The sequence below is a fragment of the Pollicipes pollicipes genome, unplaced genomic scaffold (assembly GCF_011947565.3).
Source record: "Pollicipes pollicipes isolate AB1234 unplaced genomic scaffold, Ppol_2.1 Scaffold_6138;HRSCAF=7277_pilon_pilon_pilon, whole genome shotgun sequence".
Taxonomy (NCBI): Eukaryota; Metazoa; Arthropoda; class Thecostraca; order Pollicipedomorpha; family Pollicipedidae; genus Pollicipes; species Pollicipes pollicipes.
This window is the reverse complement of record NW_023596818.1, coordinates 18,942,901-18,965,317: the sequence shown is the minus strand read 5'-3', so window position 1 is coordinate 18,965,317 and position 22,417 is coordinate 18,942,901. Positions and strand designations below refer to the sequence as shown.

Sequence of the window (22,417 nt, the reverse complement as noted above, 5' to 3'; positions counted from 1 at the left end):
ACATGCAGGTATCATGTTTATTCCTGCCGCGACACCGACTGGCCACCTTAGGTTACTGGCTTTCACTCAGTTGAACCTTGGACGCTTCGCCCATCCTACCGGCGACCTGTTCGACCAATTTGCACTGCCTGCGGCGGCTGGACGCCCGCCTGGCAACGTCTTCCGCTCACTTCTGATTGGTCTCTCTCATGAGGCGAGAGAACCGACACAATATTCATGTCCAACGTGGGACTCTAGCGCCGTGAACTCCTCTTGACATCCTTGCCAGCTAACTCGACGAACTTGGGGGGGGAGGGGGCACGCAGTCAGGCCTCACTCGTGGAAGACGGCCTGCATGAGCGCCGTCCAGCCGGTGCTCGGGTCCTGCTGGTTGACGGCGGCGCCATGCCGCAGCAGCAGGGCGGCCATCTCGGCATCGCCATCCAGTGCGGCCAACATCAGCGGCGAGCCGCCCTCCGGCGTCAGCTGGTTCACCAGGTCGCCGCCAGGTGCCAGCAGCTGCGCGGCCAGCCGCACGTCGTGTCGACGCACGGCCTCGTGCAGTCCACAGTCTGAGGGAGGTCAGACGGAGAGGGGTCAGACGGGTCAGAGAGGGATAGACCCACACCAGACCAGACCTCGTGCAGTCCGCAGTCCGAGAAATGGGGGGTCTGATGGTCGGATAGATAAGAGTGGTCTATTATGTCATAATAACCAAATGAGCTGTAACGTACTGATATACCAACAAAGTGTCGTTTATTCAGATATTAAACTAACATTATCAGTGGGTCACACAGACAGGTTACAGAGCGGCCCGCGCCCCGCTCCTCCATGTTACGTCACCGCCGTCACCTGAGGAACAGCTCGCGCCCCGCCCCTTTGCGTGACGTCACCACGGTCACCTGGCGGGCCGCTCGCGCCCTGTCCCTCCACGCGACGTCACCGCGGTTACCTACGGAGCAGCTTGAGCCCCGTCCTTCCATGTGAAGTCACCACGGTCGCCTGAGGAGCAGCTCGCGCCCCGCCCCTTCATGTGACGTCATCGCTCACCGGTGGCGTCATCAGGCTCGGCCGTGTGCTCGTCCAGGATGCGGCAGACCTGGCGCTGAGCGGTGACGCGCGCCATGTCCAGCGCCGTCTCGCCGCGCGTGTTGCGCGCGTTCGGGTCGGCACCGCGCTCGAGCAGGATGCGACACGTCGACCGGTGGCCGCCGACGGCCGCCAGCATCAGCGCCGTTACACCTGCGGCGGCCGGCGGGCGAACTGGTGAGTGCAGCTCACGCCGACAGATGGACGCGTTGGGCCGTGTGGACCTTGGAAAATGGACATGCGGGGGTGCAGGTGGGCTGAATTATGCGCTGTTTCTGAGAAATCACACCTACGTGACCTGAATACCGGAAGAAAGAGACCAGTTCGCTGGACCCGTTCATGGCCACTGAATTTTTACTGCGAGGTGCAGCGCGTGCTGCCACGCTGAAAACAGTTCCGGCAAACCACGGCTCTAACGACCTGAACTAAAATCGACTGTCACATGCAAACGTCCAATTTGTCAGGACGCTTAATTCCCAGAATGTCCGCCTTTGGTCATTCGCCGCTCTAAGTGTCTGAGCCCGCCTGCATTCGGACACCGGTCAGGGTTTCAATGTCGACCAGTGTGCGCGGAGGGAGGGTCACGAGCCCGTTGACCTCGTAAGAGTATCCACTCATTGTTGACAGACGCAAAGCTCCACTGTGCAAATACAGCAGAGTAAATTCTGGATCGACTGCTGATAAGAAAATGCAGCACCGCACCACGATGCAGCCGGTTGCAGGCAAGCTTTGCAAAGAGCAAAGTACTGCACATTGTCTGGTGGCCTTGATAGGATGCACATGACCAAAAACACTGACAGACTCTTTGCCCGTGCATGGTTTCAAATGAGGTCGATTGGGGAGGAGTATTTCCCACCACCATCCAGTGTATTGGTTCGTCCATATCAATGCCGTGCCCGTGCTGCCTCATGCCGCTCCCAAGGACGCATGCCGTGCCCGTGCTGCCTCATGCCGCTCCCAAGGACGCATCCCGTGCCCGTGCTGCCTCATGCCGCTCCCAAGGACGCATCCCGTGCCCGTGCTGGCCCATGTCGCGCCTGTGCTGATTCATGATACACTTGTGCCGACCCATGTCATACACACACCGACCACTACCTGCGGCAAGCCGTGCCGTGCCTCAAGCGGCTCATGTTATGTCTCTGCTGGCCCGTGCCGCGTCTCTACTGACCCGTGTCATGTCACAAATGACCCATATCACGTCCCTACTGACTCGTGTCATGTCTCTACTGACCCGTGTCACGTCTCTACTGACCCGTGTCACGTCTCTGCTGGCCCTGGCCCGCGTCTCTACTGACTCGTGTCATGCCTCTACTGACCCGTGTCACGTCTCTGCTGACCCATGTCACGTCCCTACTGCCTCGTGTCATGCCTCTTCTGACTCGTGTTACGTCTCTACTGATCCGTGTCAAGTCTCTACTGGCTCGTGTCGCGTTTCTGCTGACCCGTGTCACGTCCCTACTGACCGGTGTCACGTCTCTACTGATCCGTGTCGCGTCTCTACTGACCCATGTCACGTCTCTACTGACCCGTGTCACGTCTCTACTGACCCGTGCCACGTTTCTACTGACCCGTGTCACATCTCTACTGACCCGTGTCACGTTTCTACTGGCCCGTGTCACGTCTCTACTGACCCGTATCACGTCTCTACTGACCCGTGTCACGTCCCTACTGACCCGTGTCACGTCTCTACTGACCCGTGTCACGTCCCTACTGACCCGTGTCACGTCTCCACTGACCCATGTCACGTCTCTACTGATCCGTGTCACGTCTCTACTGACCCGTGTCGCGTCTCTACTGACCCGTGTCAGGTATGGGCGTGCCCAGCTGAGCGCCGCGGTCCAGCAGCAGCCTAAGGACCGAGTTGTTTCCGTGCAGGGCGGCGGCCAGGGTGGGGCTGAGGGGGCACTCGGCCGCCAGGGCGGCCTGCTCGCTCTCCAGCGGCGCCGGCGGCGGTGGCGGCGTCGGCGGCTCGCGGCCCGCCGCGTCCAGCAGCGCTTGTACGGTTGATAGGTGACCACTGACAGCCGCCAGAGTCAGAGGTGTCGCCCCTGTCCGAGGTAAGCGTGGAAAATCAGTGGGGAGAGAGATAGGGGGAAGTCAGAGGGGTCGTCGTTGTGGAAGGGGGGGGGGGGGGAATAAGCAGGGGGCTGCACCGCATTGGTCGGTGGAGGTGTCATGCTACAGCTGGAAAACAATTCATTCAACTGAGCAAGGGAATAACGCAATCTGAAGGCACCTTGGTGGGTGTCACGCACCAGGCCCTGGAAAACCCTACAACGTACACAACAGCCACACAACACCCCACCCTCTCCTATCTGAGAGACTCCTGGATGCTGGCAAAGTCGCCTGCCGCCCGATAGACCGCACCAGCGCGTGTCATAAGCTGCCACTAGCATGCAGTGTTCTTATTGATTAGTGTAGCTTTGTCTTCACGTTGAAGTTGTTCGTGGTTCGGCACCATCCTTCCCATTTCAAAAAAGTGACAAACTCGGCCTACTACGAATCCCTCCCTAACTTAATATCAAGTAAAGAACGTTGTTAAAATACACTTTTACGAGCATGCTATACAGCTATGTTGCGTTACCATGCTATGCATGCTATACCATACCATGCAGGTTATATAGCTATGCCAGTTACCAGCAAAAGCCGAATGACTTGCAAAGCCTTCGCTGGCTTCAAAGCTAACAGCCCCCCCCCCCCCCTCACAGATGACCCCGCCACTCCTCACAGCTGACCCCTGCCCCTTCCAGACCGGAATTCCGCCCTTCTTCACAGCTAAACTCCACGCTTTCTCACGGCTGACCCTCCCCCCCCCCCTTCCTACAGCTGGTCCCACCCCTTTGCACAGCTGAACCCCGCCCTTTTTAACAGCTGAACCCAGCCCCTTCCCACAGCTGATCCCGCCTCTTACCACGGCTGCTCCCTTTTCAAAGCTGACCCCGCTCTTTCTCACAGCTGCCCCCCTCCCCCCTCACAGTTGACCCCCCACCCCTTCTCACGGCTGACCTCTGCCCCTTCCCTTTACTGACCTCCGCCCCTTCTCACAGCTTCCCCGGACCATCCTCCCAGTTCCCCTGACCATACGGTCACCAACTGACTGTCACCCACGCTGTGATCAGCGAGAAACGGCAATGATGACGTCACTACTTGCATCATTTTACCAAAAAGCATGCAATGATTATGCTCCACAACATAACTTGCATGTTGTCCTCTTGCTTCCAAAAAAAATATGAATCAGCCGAATACCCAACTTACATAAACCACCGCCAAATGCAGGCGAGCGGCTGTTGTCTAGCGCACGCTGTACGTATCCCCACCTGCTCACCCTGAAAACACCCAGCCGACTGATGCTCCGGCCGCCGAGCAGCCCTGACCATCAGCCCCCCGCCCACCACCCACCGAGCCGGCTGGTCCGGGTGGCGTCGGCGCCCCTCTGCAGCAGCCCTGACCATCAAACCCCCGCAACCACCCACCGAGCCGGCTGGTCCGGGTGGCGTTGGCGTCCCTCTGCAGCAGCCCTGACAGCAGCCCAGCCCCGCCCGCCACCCACCGATTCGGCTGGTCCGGGTGGCGTCGGCGCCCCTCTGCAGCAGCCCTGACCATCAAACCCCCGCAACCACCCACCGAGCCGGCTGGTCCGGGTGGCGTTGGCGCCCCTCTCCAGCAGCCCTGACCATCAGCCCCCCGCCCACCACCCACCGAGCCGGCTGGTCCGGGTGGCGTCGGCGCCCCTCTGCAGCAGCCCTGACAGCAGCCCAGCCCCGCCCGCCACCCACCGAGCCGGCTGGTCCGGGCTGCAGCGCCCTGACCATCAAACCCCCGCAATCACCCACCGAGCCGGTTGGTCCGGGTGGCGTCGGCGCCCCTCTGCAGCAGGAGCGCCACGACGCCGGCGTGGCCGTGGCGCGCCGCGTGCATGAGGGGCGTCCAGCCGTACAAGTTGGTCGCGTCCGGCCGGGCGCCGCGGCCCACCAGCAGCTGCACGATACCCTCGTGGCCGGAGGCGGGCCGCCACCTGAAGTGGTGTGTGTACACGGCATCCGAGCCGTTCACGTCCACACCTGGCGACGCGGAGAAGCGCGGTCACAATTACGCCTCGGGGTTGGACGGCGGCCACGTCTACACGTGGGGACGTGGAGGAGAACTGACACGTCCGCATCTGCAGACGCGGAGGACGGTCACGTCCACATCCGGGGACGTGGTGGACGGTCACGTCCACATCCGGGGACGTGGTGGACGGTCGCTGACACCAGAGCGCAGCTAAGGAAGACAGCGGCTGTACGTACTGGGACCATTGGAAGTTAGCTCCCGCAGTCTGATACACTGACATCCACACCTAAGAATACATTCCAGGGTTGGCCTCACGGGTAAGGGGGCGTCACGGTCGAGGGGTTAGCGCATCGGGTTCCCACATGGCGACCCGGGTTCGGATCCCGGTTGCACCATGGTCTCTGAGCGCCAATAATGGCAGTGCGGTCGTTGGCGCTCCATACAAGGACGTGACGACGTGCGTCGCGTTCCTCAAAAAAGAAGGCTGGCTTTACGGAATTGCAGCCTCAAAGCTCGGTTTAAATTGGGCGAGGAGCCGTGGCATCGAAGTTACCATCACACGGTACGCCCCGGCGCGAGTTAAACTTCTGCCTACAGTATGCAACAAATCGTGCCCGGACCTAACTTCACTCGGTCATCGGGGCCTAACAACACTGAGTCATGACAAGTTCCGCAGCGGTCAGCGCCCAACAGACACGACGGCACCCTGGCCAGCAGGGCCGAACAGCGGCACCCTGTCCAAGAGCGCCCAATAACGGCAACCCGCCCACCAGGCACCCCGAGTCCAGCGGGTGGCCGGGTGGGCGGCGCATTGCAACCCTATCGTTGAAGCAGCAGCAGGACTGAACCGTGCGTGTGCGTTATGACGATAGTAAACTTTAACCGAGCATCCTCGCCAATAAACAGCGGCTGAACTTGTACAGGCATTGGCCCGGTTTCAGTGTGCGACAACAGCTACGGTCGCTGGAGGAAAGCACAAGTGGAGACTCCTGGCAAATACTCCAGCAGAGTAAGGTTTTGAAACAATGTAATATTCGGCTGGTAAACCCGATCTGGGCAGCATCCGAGTACGGATTTCGGCAATCGAATGTTGAAATACATATAAATGCCTCCTTCAAATCACGCAACTTTTTACGAAACCACCTGACCGCAGTTCAGATCCAAATTCGGATTCACAGCTAATTCTGGTGTCGTTCTTGCCGATGAAACACGACCCAGTTTTGAGGTTCATGGACATGGGATCTGAGTCCCAGGAACAGCACACCGCGCCGCAGTGCTAGAGGAGCTCAAGTGAACCGGAATCCGAGAGGAGCATGGTAAAGGCTAATACGTGCAGGAGTGTTGCTGCGTTATGATCGCAGGCTTGCAACACGAGATGCTTTATCACGTTGTGGAGGAAACTACGCAGTTTTCTACTCACGCAAAAGAAAAAATAATGAATCCAACCCATTAACCGCGATGACTCTCGACAGCTATATCTACATTGACCCAACATCCTGCCGATCCGAAACGGAACGGAAATGCGTGTGTCTCGCCCGCCATGCAGTCACTATAACACGTCCACACCAAAGCATGTTAAAACTGAGTCTTTAAAAAATGTTGGTCGTGTTCTTTCTGAAAGGACGAAACACTTCATCAGAACACATGCCTGCACGTGCGATATATGATGGGCGAGGCCGGCATCCGCCTCGATGAAATCGCCCTGCGCACGTTTTACGATCTGGCTCGGTGACGACAAAAATCTGTAGTCTGATTTATAACTTCGCCGGTAAAAAAGGTAGCATTTCTATACAGGAGTTTGCCAGCCTGGCAGCAGAGAGGTCTAGCTTTCCCTGGGAAGATGTCCACTGACAGTTTAAAAAGTCGCGCCCGCGCTGGTTGTGCATTCGTTTGTGGAGACGTCAAGCAAGGTGTTCGTGTCACAGGGCATCTAGCAGTGTTCTCCATAGAGGCTTTGATAATCTTAATGGCGTGGAAATGCATCCAATGTGACTTGGAGCAGGATCCGATTTTGAAGGAATCACTGGGTGTCCTTGTATCATCAGATTCAAATCCACAAGGTTGTCATCACTCCTACCTGATACAAGCTAGGGGGTCACTCTGCCATTTACACCAACAAAATGCTAGAATCGCTTTCATGTGGATACTCAGCCATGTTAGGATTGCGGGCAATGAAGGAGCAGATGTGGCAGCAAGAGTAGCTGCCAGCCAAGATCTACCTTCCCATCAACCTGCCAGTGAGTGACCAGATTCCAGTAGTTATGTGGCATATTCACCATAGATGGAAAAATAATTTTGATATCAAGTAGCATATTCCAGGCCATCCATACCATATCCAACCTGACCTCCCAGTCCTTCATGCCTCCAGCTTCTCACACAGCCCTGCACAGCACTCCCATCCATCTCTGGGTGCAGTGGTGCAAGCATGCATGACCCATGGCATACCTTTCTCCAGCTGGGTGACGATGGCTGCCTGGTCACCCTTGTAGCAGCTGTCCAGGAATGCACCAATGGCATGCTCACCCAAGCACACTGCCGGGCTCTCCATGGCAGCAAGGCTCCTAATGGGTCATGGTGTCTGGTGCCTGGGGATCAGCCTGCTGAGAATAACAACATTGAGGTGATAAGCATTGGGTTTATAATGGTGTGCATTGCAAGTTACTTAACTTATCTATATGCCAGGATAAACTGCTGATTTTGGATTACTGAAACAGTGAGTTCTAGATTGTTCAATAACTGTACCACATGGCAGGGGCCTACTGAGAAGGAAACAGTACAGACTCATCTGTGATAATGAGCAGGTATCTGGATATGACAATGAATCCAATAACAACAAATTATGACCCTAAGCAAACATGTGCCTAGACCTAATGTGTTGACCTGAAATGTTCCAGAAACTGATGAAACCATGTTGTTACATCTGGCACCAGTCCTTTAGCAGCACAATACATTAAAGGAACATCCATGAATTACAGCACTGTCAAATAGTGCAGATCAAGTGGCTTATCAAGACAGATCAAGATAAATCATAGTAGGTTGCTAGCATACCATTTGATTCCTCATGAGGTCCATAATATTTTTTTTTAGATATCAATGATTTGGAACATCTCTCATGTTGAAATCAATGTTCAAAACTATAACAGACACTGATGAGCACATATTTTTCATCTTTGGACATGACTCTGTCAACCCATCTACTGGGTTTTGACTTGCTACCCATGAGTATATAGGGTGCCTATGGTAAGCAGCCTGCACCAGTGCAATAGATGGTTGACCACACCATGAAACACTCATGATGTTGATGTGCCATTCATGTACAATGCAGCTTTGGCACACATATATACACATGTACAAGTGGCACAAGCACTTGTGTTCTAAGACTCAGAAAAGTTGAGGCATCAAGGCTTCACTAATGAACACTATCAATGAAAAACTCTAATATGCCCACTTTCCCTAGTTCTTATTCATACTGGGTTGAAATGTGTCCTCCAAAACTCCTGTACAACTGAAAACCGCAAAAAGCATTGTGAACGTATCGACTAACCAGCTCAAATCCAAAAGTACGGGCTGAAACGCGGCTGAAACGCGAGCATGACCAACCAGGGATTGCCACACCGTCGATACGGCGTTTCCTATCGCGTGGCGCGCATAGTTGTTCAGGGTGAAATGTGGGTAAATTGAGACAAATTGCTTACGCATCAAAAACCACACTCACTGTAACATGACTACCTCTTCCTTCCACAATTTCCCCCGCACCCAGCTCAGCGCCACACTCCACGGTACACCGCATCGGAAACCCACGAGATCCGTAGCAACCGCGCGGGGGCTCCAAATGTAAACAAACGAGTTGACCAATGAGAATGTGGGACATATCAGGAAGATAAAAACTATGCATATGACATTTATACATAATACATTTTCCTTCCAACCTTAATATTGGGCTGTTTATACTTCATGATAAATATCAATTAAAGCAGTTCAATATTTTATATCGTTTTAGCTCCAAGCACCTTTCGTACAGATACCCATCAATGCGGCACGGAATACTGCGCCAAAGACAAATGTTGTGTAGCTGTTTCGAAAGCGGTGCAAAATTTGCAGCTGCGTCTTGTCGTTGCGTCGTCGTCATAACAAACATAAGCCCGAACCGTTTGCTGTGTCAGGGGTATTCTGCCGAATAATATCTGCTTGTGGGGCGTCTTGGAAAAGTCTGAGTCATAAATTGGCGACATTTATGCGGTATTCTTGTGACAGGGTGGCTTGCGGTGTCTTGCAAGGGTGTGCGCGAGAGCAGATGGAGGCTGAAAGCAGATGACAAGCTTGATATTTTCATATTTGTCGAAAGTGGTCAGCCCATGTGAGGCCGTTTTTCATCGGTGAAGTGGTCCCAGAGGATGTTGTGAGTGGATCCAAGCTCTGCAAAGATGAGTATCAACAAGGTGATAAAGTACTCAGGATCTCAACCAATAACCATCAAGAGGTGGAAAGCCAAAGAAGGGGATTTTGTGTCTGTTGGTGCGATCCTGTTCACCTATGTGCCTGCTCAAGAAGCCACAAATGCTAACAGGATAGCAGACGAGCTCAAGTTCAAGAGTGACACATTTGGCAACCTGGAGAAGATCACAGTGAAGAGTGGAGATGTTGTTCATCCAGGCTTGGAAGTTGCACAGATGGGTGCCTGCCAGCACCCTGTTGTCATGAAGGACTTGTGTGCAGAGTGTGGGGCTGACTTAAGAACTGAGGATAACCAAGGCTCTGCCTCTGTGGCCATGCTTCATAGCATTCCTGAGCTGAGGGTGAGCAAAGAACAGGCTGAGACTATTGGCAAAAGGGATACTGAGCTGTTATTGAAGCACAAAAAGCTTGTGCTGCTGGTGGACTTAGATCAAACCCTTATCCATACCACCAATGATGAGATACCAGCAAACATCAAGGATGTCTACCACTTCCAGCTGTATGGTAGCAATTCACCATGGTACCACACAAGGTTTCGTCCTGGCACTCAAACATTCCTGGAAAATATTTCAAAGTATTACGAGCTGCACATCTGCACCTTTGGTGCCCGCTTGTATGCTCACACCATTGCTGGGTTCCTGGACCCAAAAGGTGTATACTTCTCCAACCGGATACTGTCGAGAGATGAGTGCTTCAACCAACAGAGCAAGAGAGCCAATCTCAGGGCACTATTCCCTTGTGGTGACAACATGGTGTGCATCATTGATGACAGGGAAGATGTGTGGAACTATGCACCCAACTTGATCCATGTGAAGCCCTACCACTTCTTCAAGCACACAGGAGACATCAATGCTCCTCCAGGCCTGGAAAAGGCTGAGCAGGATGAAAAGGAGGGCTTTGACTTCTCCACCATCCAGACAGCTCCAGAAAAGGAGGAAACAGAAACATCATGTGCAAATGCAGGGGCCCAAAGGCGAGATTCCATGCCAAACCTTACTGATGATGAGGATTCAGATGAGAAAGTCCTTCCCCAGGTGTCAGACACAGCACTAACTGAGGGACTCACTGAGGACCTCAGCCTGTCTGAAGACGAAAACGAGCCTTCTGACGATGCCCCCAAAACAGCTGTCAGCGAAGACCCCACTGCCGAGCTAGTAGCAAGTGACGGGCCGTCCAGCACAAAAGCGGCGACCGCCAATGACGCAGAGAAGGCGCCCGAGCCGGCCCGGCCAGAAGGCACCTCGGCCAAGCCGGCCCGGCCCGAGGGCAGTTCGGTTGAGGCGGGCTGCGAGTCGGTCCGGCCAGGGGGCAGTTCGGTTGAGGCGGGCTGCGCGTCGGTCCGGCCAGAGGGCAGTTCGGTTGAGGCGGGCGGTGAGCCGGTCCGGCCAGAGAGCAGTGCGGTTGAGGCGGGCGGTGAGTCGGCTCGGCCAGAGGACATGGAGGCGGGCGGTGAGCCGGCCCGGGCAGAGGGCAGCTCGGGGGAGGCGGGCGGCGGGTCGGCCCGGCCACAGAGCAGTTCGGGGGAGGCGGGCGGCGAGTCACCGGACGGCGGCGGCGGGCGGGGGACAGAGAAGGCTGCCCCTTCGTCCGCCGAAGGCAGCTCCGACTGCGGCGAGTCCAAGCCGGCCGTAGGCGCCTGCAATAGTGCCACCTCAGACGAGTCTCGCGCCGAGGGCAGCCAGGCCACCAAGTCGGAGCCGACGCCTGTGTCTGAGGGGTGCGTCAACAATGGTGCCGTGCCAGAGGGCAAGGTGTCGCGTGAGATCGAGGTGCGTGATGAAGACGATTACCTGTTGCATCTGGAGGACATCCTGCTTCTCATCCACCGCGCGTTTTACTCGATGCTGAAGAAGTGCGACACGCGCGAGCCCCCCGACCTCCGCTTGCTCATCCCGTACGTGCGGAAGAAGGTACTGAAGGGCGTGCGTCTCGTCTTCAGTGGCGTCGTGCCAAACAATGTCGAGCTGAGCACCAGTCGACCGTACCAAGTAGCTGTCAACTTGGGCGCCGTGGTGCAGGAGAAGCTCGTGCGCAAGGGCCCGCGCGATGAGCTCACTACGCACCTCGTGGCCGCACGGCTCGGGACGGCCAAGGTTAACGAGGCGCTGCGCTCCAAGCGCATCCAGCTGGTGACGCTCGACTGGCTGTGGTCTTGCGCCGAGCGCTGGGAACGCGTCGAAGAGCGGTTGTATCCGCTTCGCGCCGAGACGGCGGTGAGCCGCGCGCCGCCGGCGCACTGCTCCAGCCCCGACCCGGAGGGCGAGCGGACGCGTCGGCAGAGCTTTCAGGAGACGCTCAACCCGCTGCTGACATTCTCGCCCGACGACATCGCGCGCATGGACGAGGAGGTGGAGGACATACTGCAGAGCGGCTCCGACGCCGACGACGACGACGAGCCGGGGCCGGCGCGCGCCGAGACGCCGCCGCCACGGCCCGACGCGCCGCTGCCGCCGCCGCCCGGCGACTCCAGCAGTGACGACAGCGACGACTCGGCCGGTGCCGGCTGCGCGCCGCGCGGCGCCAAGCGACGCGCTGCCGACGACGAGTCTAGCGACGACGAGGCGGCCGGTGGCTCGTGCGCGCGCGCCGCCAAGCGGCCGGCGCGCGAGGACGAGGACTCGAGCGAGGACGAGTCGCCGAGCGTGAGGTTCCGTCGCGGCGAGCCGCTGCCCAGTGACGACGAGCTGGGCGGCGACGGCAACGACAGTGATGGCGGCCCTGACCTCGAAGAGGACTGGAGCATGATGGGCGCCGAGCTCGAGCGAGAGCTGGGTGGCGAGTGACGCCCGCTGGTGAGCCCGGGACGCTGGTGTGAGCGGGTGCACGAATGCGTGACGGGGTGATGGAGTGGCTGGGTCTGCAAGCGAGAGGAGGCGACCGCGCAGTACGCCGACTCGATGCAGAAAAGTGTAGTGTGATGGGTGGGAGTATACAGAGGGTGGATGGGGAGAGGGGAGCTGTCGCTCTGCCGTGAGGGCGGCGGCGGGAACGTCAGGGTGACCGAGTGGCGGTAGGCTGGGGCGCTGCGCGGGAGGGGCCTTCCGTGTTGGGCATGTCCGTGATGGACATGTGTGTGACGTTTGGCGGAGGCGTTGCGGTGGGGGTTTCTGTGCGTGGTGAGGTTCAGGTTTGTGGCAGAGTGGGAGCATGCCCGTGAAGTAAGGTGGCTGGCCGAGGCGAGGTTCGTGTGGTGCAAACGCTGGCTCGTATGGTGGTGGATAGGGTGCGTGTGGTGGGGGCGTGGTTTTGCGAATGCGATCCTTCAACACCTCTGTACAACGGTCGCGCCGTCGCGTGGACGGAGCCTTGGCTGGCATTGTTGGCGTCTGCGTGCCGCTCGCCAGCGCGTGACGGCTGGCCCCCTCCGGTTCGGAGCGGTGCCGGCCCATGCCACAGTCTTGTCACGTGCCGCAATAATTGAATCGGTCTCGCGCTCGTAGCTGTTACGCCTACCTTCTGTCACGCGAGAGAGCGACCAACCCAAACGAATCACGAGAGTGGGTGAATGATGCATCTCGGCACGCGGTTCACATGCCACGCCAGGTGCGTGCGCCCAGTGGTCAGCGCGTCGACTGTTCGTATTAATTTTGTAGCGGTGTGTGTAGATTGCTCGTAGCGGCGTGTGAGCCCGCGGTCACTGGTACGGCTGGTGTTGTTCCCGACAGTCTGCCCGCTGGGCACTCTCCGCGTGGTGCGCATCCTATTTCATACAGACTCCAGGTCGCCTTTTTTAGAGTGGAGACCGATGTGTTTGTAGTTGATGTGTAAATACCTGTCGATTCGTACCTGCATCACCGTGGGATGCTCATCAATTCGGTGGTTAGTGATCTCCGGCAAAATCATATGTACATTCATCGACTCAGCGCTAGAGATAGCCCCTGTCTCGCCATCCTTCTGCGACTCGCTGCACGCCACCTCGGCCCGTCGCGCCCCAAGCTTTGTCCTACGCTCGCCGCCCCCTCCACCGGTCGCCTTTTGTGCATTTCTCACGCCACATCGCCGGCTCACGTTGTCATCCAGCCCAGTTGTGTGTTGCATTAGTGATGGTCTTATGTCGATGGGTCGCAGGTCGCGGGGGAGCGGCGCAGGTTACCTCGGGTGTCTGGGACCTCAGGATCCGCGCCCAGGCTAACTGCGCCGCTCCTGGTCTGGTTCAGACTCACGTCGCTGTTGCGTGTTTTTCTTCCGTTGGCATAATCTGGCGGCGATCCGTTAACTTACGAGCGGGTGAGATCTCGTGGGGCCCTAGTTCTGGAGACGCAAATGCCTTCCACAAACGAGAGCGGATTCGCCGGCACACAGTGCGCTTTTCTCCGCGGTCCTTTTGTGTGTTGCTTCAGCGCAGCGCCGCGAACGAGCGTCCTTTCAGGGCACGCTGTATTGCTCCACAAGCACGCGCCAACATGGAGCACACTCTGTGTCACTTGAAAATACATACGTTTTTGTAACGCCCACGACATTGTTGGGGCGTACGTCGCCGGAAAAAATTCCCCGTCGGCACCAGAGCCCACGCCGGGTCGGGTGAGTTTTTAAACAGCACCATTCGCTGCCACATGCTCGGCGGGCCGACCGGGCACTCCTGGCGCCGTATGAAGCGCTTCACTCGACGCGCGGCCCACTACGCATGGATCACCTAACGTCTGGCCAGATGCCCTGGAAACACCTCAATACGTAGTGATCAGACCCTCGTGAAACTCATCCGCATTGCGGCAGCCCCTACGAAATGCATTCACATTACACCAGCAGCTGGCCCCCGGCGTGCAGCACATCTACGTGATGCCAGCAGCCGAGCTCCGTATGAAGCACTCGCAGCACTGGGCTTGCCGGGCCTGGTCCGAACCACGCCTTCTGAGGGCCCCGGAGCGCAGACCGACTGCTGGACCCTTGGACCGGGGTCGGCCGGCGGGCCCGGCGCGGCGGTCAGTGCTGCGGGGGCCGCGCCGCGCTGCCCTGCTGGAAGCCAGAGCGGCTTGGCTGGCTCTCGTCGAACGCCTTGATCGTCAGCTGCTGAGACGACGACGTCAGCCACTGGATACCGTCCGCGTCCAGGATGTTGGCGTCCACCGTCACCAGGTGAATGCCTGCCAGCAGACGATTTTTTAGGTTTGTGATTTATCTACATTTTATTATCAACCTTGAGTTCCGCTGGTCGGTGGCAAAACCGCCCGTCATCTGCTTATCAAGCATCCAGCTGTTGCGACAGCGCGTGTGCTGAGATTCCTCTTGGGGTTTGCAAGCTTAGCTCCTGTTCACCATTTGCCTTCGACGGACACTGGCATAGTTCTCCTTGGTAACGACATATTGGCGTGGATGTTCCATTCCAATAGCTACACAATAGACGTGCTGTTCTAAGATACGACGTCGCGTATTACCCTCCCGTAATCCGAATAACGAATTGATTAAGAACGTAATAAAACCGAAACTCGCATGACGCCGAACAGCAGGCCTGGCTGGATCATAAGCATGCAGCTGCAGCAGGTGCCCACCTTGCAGGCGCAGGTCGAGCAAGAACTGGCCGTGGAAGTAGTCGTTGTGTGGCTCCACCGTGCGGCTCATCGAGATTGTCGTGTCCTGGGCCTGCGCGGACGGCGAGGAGGCATCGTCACCGGTCGCTGACGTCAGGGGAAGCCCCGAGAGGAAAGCCCTAACAAACAACATTGGGTGACGCTATACCTTATCTGGTGTGCACGGGACCACACGGCAGGGTTCCACCAGACCATGGTTATGGTTTATGGCAGTGATTATGCTTATTCGAGCTTTTGGGGCGCGCGGACTGCATTGGGCGTATGACGTTCATGACTCATGGCGGCAATAAATCAGCATGTCGTTGCAGCCATGCCCTTGTTACTTGGACCTGGGGCCGCGTCCACGGCCGCGGCCATTTTGCGCCCAAACGTGTGTGCCCAGGGTATAGCCAGCCCGACGAGTCGCACCTCTGCTTGCAAACCATCTACAACACATGATTCAAATTGTGCCGTTTGGACAGGACGGCGCTAGTCTCTAACGTGCGGCGCGCCACCTGCCCGGCCACCACCTGTATGCCACGCGGCATAACGTGACCTGCCGGCGCGCGATGACGCGCCCTACAGCTGGTCAGCTGCGGAGGGCAGAGATCGAGTGGCGGGAAACTGGAAGCGCGGGAGACTTCGCCGCAAGTCTGAGCCATGCGTCATATCTGCTACAGGCGCGGAGCGGCGACACCATACAAGACACACTCAGTGCGCACAGCTTGAGATCGTGTTCCACGGACGCGTCCTGTTCTCAAACGACGACTGTGGTGGGGACGGGTGAAGCACGGCACTATCGCAAGGAATCCCGCAGACACATCGCCACTGCCATGAGACCAGAACTGTACACTACTGCAAATCATGCCTGGGCATTTCAGTCACCCATCTCGTGCCATCTTGTGACCTCCTCCGTACGAGACGACCCTCACAAAACTGCCAGCCAGCTACAAATCATCAACAACCAATCAATCAATCAATTAAAACAACTTCTGGACTTGCCGCGCGTCACAACGCCCCCCGGCGGCTGCCTACCCACGGCCGCTTGGTGGCCTCGGCGGAGGGCTCTGGCCAAGCCCCCGGCCCCGGTCCCGGCCCCGGCCCCCGGTCCCGGTCCCAGCCACCAGCCCCAGCCCCGGCCCTGCCCCGGCCCCCGGCCCGCCGGCCCCCGGCCCCGGCCCCGGCCCACCGGCCCGGCCCCAGCACCGGGTCCCAGGCCCCGGCCCCGGCCCGTCCCAGGAGCCCGTCCGGCCCGGTTCCCGGCCCCGCCCCGGTCCCAGCCCCGGTCCCGGCCCCCGGCCCCGGCCCCCCGGCCCCCCGGCCCCAGCCCCGGCCCGTCCCGGCCCCGGCCCCGGCCCCCGGCCCGGCCCCGGCCCGGCCCCCGGCCCCCGCCCCAGGCCCGGCCCCGCCCCGGCCCGGCCCCGGCCCCGGCCCCGGCCCCGGCCCCGGCCCCGGCCCCGGCCCCGGCCCCGGCGCCCACCTTGGAGTCGCTGGGGGCCTTGCTTTGCAGCGCGGCCGTCACGGTGAGCTGCACGCGCGCTATGGAGCGGAAGACGGCGCCGCGCGGGCCGTGCGCCACCACGCCGTCGATCTTGACCACCAGTTGACTGGCGATCGGGTGGGGAATGACCAGCTCGGTGGCGGCGCGCGGCTGCGGCTGCACCGACAGCTGACCGGGCGCGGACAGACAGAGTCAGGGGGCTGATGGGTGACGGCGGTCATGGCGGCACGAGTCACTGTTGGGGTCACTGGGTCACCAGGCCGATCCATCAATGGGCAGGTACGGCCACACCAGGTCGGCTCGGTCAGCTGCGGCCTCCCAGGTTATCCGGCGGCTGAGTTGGGTACGGTCTGGCCGTGTCTTCAGGCATCCCTAGTTTGAGAAATTAGCAACAGGTGTGAGAGCACCCCTCGGTTTGTCCCATTCTCCTCCACAGCATATCGCCACAGCACCTCGCCGCAACGACAAGGCAGTGTTCTCAGGCATCAGGGACAATACCAGAGCAGGTCTGTAGCAATACATCCACCCTTCTCGATTCTACACATTTCCTCTCCTCTCCCTTCAAGACAATACAACAAGCCTCGCCCTCCTCGGCTGTATACAATGGTTTTCGACACGAACTGTAAAGCAAACTGTAGGCACTTTCCACGTCATTCACCCCATTTCGCAGACGCTTCTGTTCGCCTCATCCTTATGAACCTTCCCCCAACTCGCCTCATCCCTCCGAGCCCTACCCCAACTCGCCTCATCCCTCTGAACCTTCCCCCAACTCGCTTCATCCCTCCGAGCCCTACCCCAACTGGCCTTCGTCCCATTCCTCTAATACCCCCCTTCCCCCCCCCCCAACTCTCTTCATCCCTCTGAACCCTCCCCCAACCAGTCTTCGTCTCATCCCTCGAAATCCCAATCCCATCATTTCTCTCATTCCTCCCGCCAGTGCCTGCCTCCCTGGCCCCCTCCCCTCTCACCGAGATCACAGTCTTCTGCAGTGTCTGGAAGAAGCGGCGAGGAAAGCCTAGAGGCGCCCCGGTCATCAGTCGACTGACAGCTAGCAGTGCTGCCGTCTGGTGGTGGCCGAGGCTGCGCGCGCCGGCGCTCAGCTGGTGCGCGCGCGCCACCAGCGCCGCCGCGCGCCGGCACGCCTCGTCCAGGTTGGCGACGGCGGCCGAGCGGTCTGGGTCGGCCGGCGCGCTGGCGGCGGCGGCGGGACGAGTCAGACTGGCGCCGAGGGTTGGGTCAGGCGCGGCAGAGCGGGGTCAGACCGGCATCGCAGTTGAGATGGGAGAGGTCAGATTGACTGCGACCAATGATACTCGAACCAACATAATCCATACCACCTCCCCGTCTCGGTAATTGCGCTTCCTCGTCCCCTCTCCTCCACCCCCATCCCACCCCTCTTCCGTTCCCACCCACCTGAATGTCTCGGGGTTCCCGCGCCGCACGGCCCAGTCGACGGCCTGCGCCACCAGGAGGCAGCACCGCTGCAGCCGCTCCAGACAGGCCAGCGAGTCGGGGTCGGCGTCGAAGGACGAGCGGTACAGGCGGCCGTACTCCTCGGCCAGCGCCGAGAACTCGGCCCCCGACTTCTGCAGCTGAGGACAGGAGGATGGCGTGGACGCGGGGGCGCACGGAACCGGAGAGAGCGGTGAGAACGCCGCAAAACGTCACGGCACAAACTTCACTGCCGCCGCGCCCCCCAGAGGCACCCTCTACGTCACCACAAAAGATGCTTTGGTGATAACAGCGTACATATATAGTATCCTTCTTATATGCGTTACATCCTCTCATACGCGCGTCATGGTCTCTGCACCTGCATGACGACCTCCGCACATGCGTAATGACGTCCGTACCCGCCTTATGATATCCGTACCTGCGTAATGACCTCCGTTCCTGCGTCACGATCTCCTGTCCTGCGTGATGACTTATGCACCCGGGTAGTGACCTCTGTAGTTGCATAATGTCCTCCGTGCATGCGCAATGACCTCAGTAACTACTTAATGACCTCGGTACCCGAGTGATGACCTCAATACCTGTATGATGACCTGCGTGCCTGGGTAATGACCTGCGTACCTGGGTGATGACCTGCGTACCTGGGTGATGACCTGCGTACCTGGGTGGTGGCCTGCGTACCTGGGTGATGACCTGCGTACCTGGGTGATGACCTGCGTACCTGGGTGATGACCTGCTTACCTGGGTGATGACCCGGCCGGAGCGCTGCGTGTCGTCGCGGGCGCCGGCGGCACCTGCGATGGCGACGCAGGGCGGCGGCGAGGTCTGCAGGGTGCGGCACGCGGTCCACAGGTGGATGTGCGCCTGCAGACAGCGCCAGCGCAGCCGGCAGAACTCGGCGGGGAACTCCAGCAGCTGCGTCGGCGACGTGGTGGCCTGCGGACCGGCCAGAGACGTCCAGGGCTGGATGACGGGCGCGCGCAAATCACCGGCGATGGATGACATTCCGCGGGGGTTCCCGATGAGACAATACCAAGCAATGACGGCCAGCGTACCAAAAATGTGAAAAGAGGGAAATGGGAAGTACAAACTGCCAGTTGTTAAATATTTGCCAGCTGGAATTAGCTGTCAGTTTTGCTTGTCACAGCTACCTTGGCTCACAGGAAAGGTACGATGAGTGTCACTGGCATCCAGAGCGCCACAGCCTGCCCCGGGGGATTCCAGGCGACCGCGGTCGTTACCATTGAGCACAGGTTCTTACCCATCAACAGAACGGTCCGACGCCAGCCGGTGGTAACTCACCCGGAGTGCGGAGAGGCCACGGGCGTACCGCTGCGCCGCCGCCGAGAGCGTGCCCAGGTCGTCGTGAGGTGGCGCCACCAGCGCCGCCTCGGCTTCACTTAGCTCGACCAGAGCGCTCAGCCAGAAGTGCATCTGCTCGGTGGAGACCTGGCACAGGGTGGGCCGCAGCAGGGCGGCCGCCACGCCGTGGTGTCCGAATCTGGCGCCGACCAGGCACGTGCACAGGTGAGGGGGGACGGTGGAGACGAGGGTCGACGAGGCTACGTGCGACTTACGAGGGAGGGGTGGGGTCACCAGTGTGTAGGGTGGGCCCAATTACACAGAGTCATATCCGTCCCTCTTATCCTCTGTCTTGCTTCATTCTGCATCCTCGCGACACCCCGCTTGTCCGGGGCAGGCTGCATGCGTCAGCCACGAGTGGGCCGAGAGCCCCGTGGGAAGGGGGACCCCGACCGGGTATCCAGCGCCCATGCGCGGGTTGAAGCTCGGCGATCGGCCCTCCAGGCGCATGCTAGCCTGTTCCTCCGTCAACTATTTTCTTTTATACCATAGCCCTGAAACCATCGTTTCTGGTCAAAAGGGCTCTAATAAAAACCAAATCACAGAGACTTAGGCTTAAGCACTCTCTTAGGTCTCAGCGCCAATCAACCAAACGCTGTCACTCGATACGCTGCGCCAACATTACATGACATCTGCCACCCAACCAACGGCGCCGAACAGACAGCGCTGGAGTGCGGCCGTCCGGCCCGGCACCTGAGGCCACGTCACCAGACAGACAGCGCTGGAGAGCGGCCGTCCGGCGGGCACCCGAGCCACCGTCACCAGACCAGACAGCGCTGGAGTGCGGTCGTCCGGGGCACCTGAGCCACCGTCACCAGGACAGACCGCGCCTGGAGGTGGGCCGTCCGGTGGCACCCACAGCCACATCACCAGACAGGACATCGCGCTGGAGGTGGGCCGTCCGGCGGCACCTGAGCACATCACCAGGGACAGACACGCGCTGGAGTGCAGCCGTCAGGCGGCACCCGAGCCACACATCACCAGACAGAAGCGCTGGAGTGCAGCGTTCCGGCCGGCACCCGAGGCCACATCACCAGACAGACAGCGCTGGAGTTGCGGCCGTTAGGCGGCACCCGAGCGCACATCACCAGACAGACCAGCGCTGGAGGTGGGCCGTCCGGCGGCACCCCAGCCCACATCACCAGACAGACAGCGCTGGAGGTGGGCCGTCCGGCGGCACCCCAAGCCACATCACCAGACGACAGCGCTGGAGAGCGGCCGTCCGGCGGCACCTGAGCCACATCACCAGACAGACAGCGTTGGAGAGCGGCCGTCAGGCGGCACCCCAGCCACATCACCAGACAGACAGCGCTGGAGGGGGGCCGTCCGGCGGCATCCGAGCCACATCACCACAGACAGCGCTGGAGTGCGGCCGTCCGGCGGCACCCGAGCCACATCACCAGACAGACAGCGCTGGAGTGTGCGGCCGTCCGGCGGCACCTGAGCCACATCACCAGACAGACAGCGCTGGAGGTGGGCCGTCCGGCGGCACCTGAGCCACATCACCACAGACAGCGCTGGAGTGCAGCCGTTCGGCGGCACCTGAGCCACATCACCAGACAGACAGCGCTGGAGGTGGGCCGTCCGGAAGCTCCGGCTCGGCTCACCGCATTGCCTGGCGGGCCACCTTGTAGGCCTGCCAGTGGGAGACGCGGCCGGCGGCGGCCAGCACGGCGCGCCGCTCCTGCTCGGGCCAGTCGGCGCCGCCCACCCGCAGCTGCAGCAGCAGCGTGCACAGCTGCACCTGTACGACAGCAGCGGCCTCTGTCACCGGCCCGGCGCCAGCTGACCAGTGGTCCCAGCATTAAACGTCAGCGCTGTTCGCATAAAAAGGATATGATCCAGCTGCCGTCGCAGGAAGCTTTCTCTGTTCTCACTGCAGGGGACGGCAATACTGGCCTTGAGTGACAGGCAGGCGTGCACGTTCGTAAGCGCATCGACGCAATGGTAGTGCGGGCTCTCGCTGGGATGTGTAAAGCAAAGTCTGAAGGATGGAGTGCGCGACACGAGCTAAGAGCGGAAGTGTTTCGGTGACTGATACGGTGTGTCTCAGGCGCTAATGGAGTCCCGAGGTCGGCTCCAAATTAGCAAGGCAGTATCAGCTGATCAGATCAGTGTGTTAATACTGTTAACTGGAACAACAGGCCGACATCGTATGGCATATTTCCTTTTAAGTACAAATGTACAACTACATATTACGAATGAAGGGCAGATCACGTTGAAAAAACAGCGGCCTCAAACTGTTGAACAGGAGCACAGCTCCCATCCAAAACCATAACTGTCATATTCTGTCCCACTTTTCATGAGACTGGCCGCTAGGACGGCGCACCACCGCCCTCCACCTTCCGCTGTCTCACCGCCGTGTCGCCGTCCACGTCGGGCGCCTCGAGCAGCGCCATGACGTCCCAGGCCAGCGGCGCGAGAACATGGGGCCGGCGGCAGCCGACCGCACAGAGCGCCTCGAAGAGCGCGCGCCGCGCCGGGCCGGGCGGCGCCGCGCGCGCCAGCCCGCCCACCGACTCCAGCAGCTGGGCGGCGGTGGTGTCGTCACGCGCCAGCGAGACGGCGCAGCGCAGCGGCGCGCGCAGCCGCCGGTCGCCGTCGGCGCCGCCGGCCGACGTCAGCAGCAGCAGCAGCGAGTCGCACGCCGCCACGGCCGCCTCCGTCACGTCCGGCCGTGTGCCCGTCTCCTGGCTGCAGGGGGGCGGGGAGGGGGCACAGGTAGACGTGCGGACTACTCCGTAGGGATGGCTGGATCCTGGGGTGCGGCGACAGGGCTACATTTCAGGAATCTCTTGATGGGGAGGGGCCTGGCTTCCTCGTCCACCCGGCTGCAGTGGGACGGGATATCCACGAAGGACGGTCATCCACATCGCCCACGTCCTGGTCTCCTGAATATTAACTCGGAATCGTTCTCCCTGCACTCCTACCCCCTTGTCACAGCTTTCAAATCAGTACAATGCTGTTCCTCTAACATGGCAACATAGTTGTATTATCCTCACTTCCAGCATCGGAAGTATCCCATTCT

General features: G+C 59.5%; 2 protein-coding genes across 2 annotated transcripts; one reads left to right on the top strand and one right to left on the bottom strand.

Annotated features, from left to right (window-relative positions):
* The first annotated feature begins 9,243 nt into the window (after positions 1–9,243).
* On the top strand, positions 9,244–12,470 carry LOC119105411 (RNA polymerase II subunit A C-terminal domain phosphatase). Its single transcript, XM_037228876.1, has 2 exons — positions 9,244–11,966; positions 12,132–12,470. The coding sequence occupies exons 1-2, from the start codon at positions 9,543–9,545 to the stop codon at positions 12,354–12,356; spliced, it is 2,649 nt and encodes an 882-aa protein (XP_037084771.1). The 5' UTR covers positions 9,244–9,542; the 3' UTR covers positions 12,357–12,470.
* A 430-nt stretch (positions 12,471–12,900) lies between these two features.
* On the bottom strand, positions 12,901–21,809 carry LOC119105410 (integrator complex subunit 7). Its single transcript, XM_037228875.1, has 9 exons — positions 21,747–21,809; positions 20,997–21,133; positions 19,330–19,528; positions 18,769–18,963; positions 17,988–18,170; positions 17,547–17,642; positions 16,558–16,746; positions 15,060–15,150; positions 12,901–14,654 (listed from the first exon to the last, which is right to left on the bottom strand). Exons 1-9 carry the CDS (start codon positions 21,786–21,788, stop codon positions 14,494–14,496), a joined length of 1,293 nt encoding a protein of 430 aa, XP_037084770.1. The 5' UTR covers positions 21,789–21,809; the 3' UTR covers positions 12,901–14,493.
* Between the last annotated feature and the right edge of the window lie 608 nt (positions 21,810–22,417).

Bases quoted from the DNA above. Each gene is read 5' to 3' on its own strand.
- LOC119105410 (XM_037228875.1), bottom strand. From the start codon at position 21,788: ATGGCGCTGCTCGAGGCGCCCGACGTGGACGGCGACACGGCG. The intron at 16,747-17,546 runs GTGAGAGGGGAG...GCGCCCGGTCAG, and splicing joins TGCAGAAGACTGTGATCTCG to CTGTCGGTGCAGCCGCAGCC. The intron at 15,151-16,557 runs GTGGGCGCCGGG...CCGTCCGCGCAG, and splicing joins AGGCCCCCAGCGACTCCAAG to GCCCAGGACACGACAATCTC.
- LOC119105411 (XM_037228876.1), top strand. From the start codon at position 9,543: ATGAGTATCAACAAGGTGATAAAGTACTCAGGATCTCAACCAATAACC. The intron at 11,967-12,131 runs GAGCCGGGGCCG...TCTAGCGACGAC, and splicing joins CCGACGCCGACGACGACGAC to GAGGCGGCCGGTGGCTCGTG.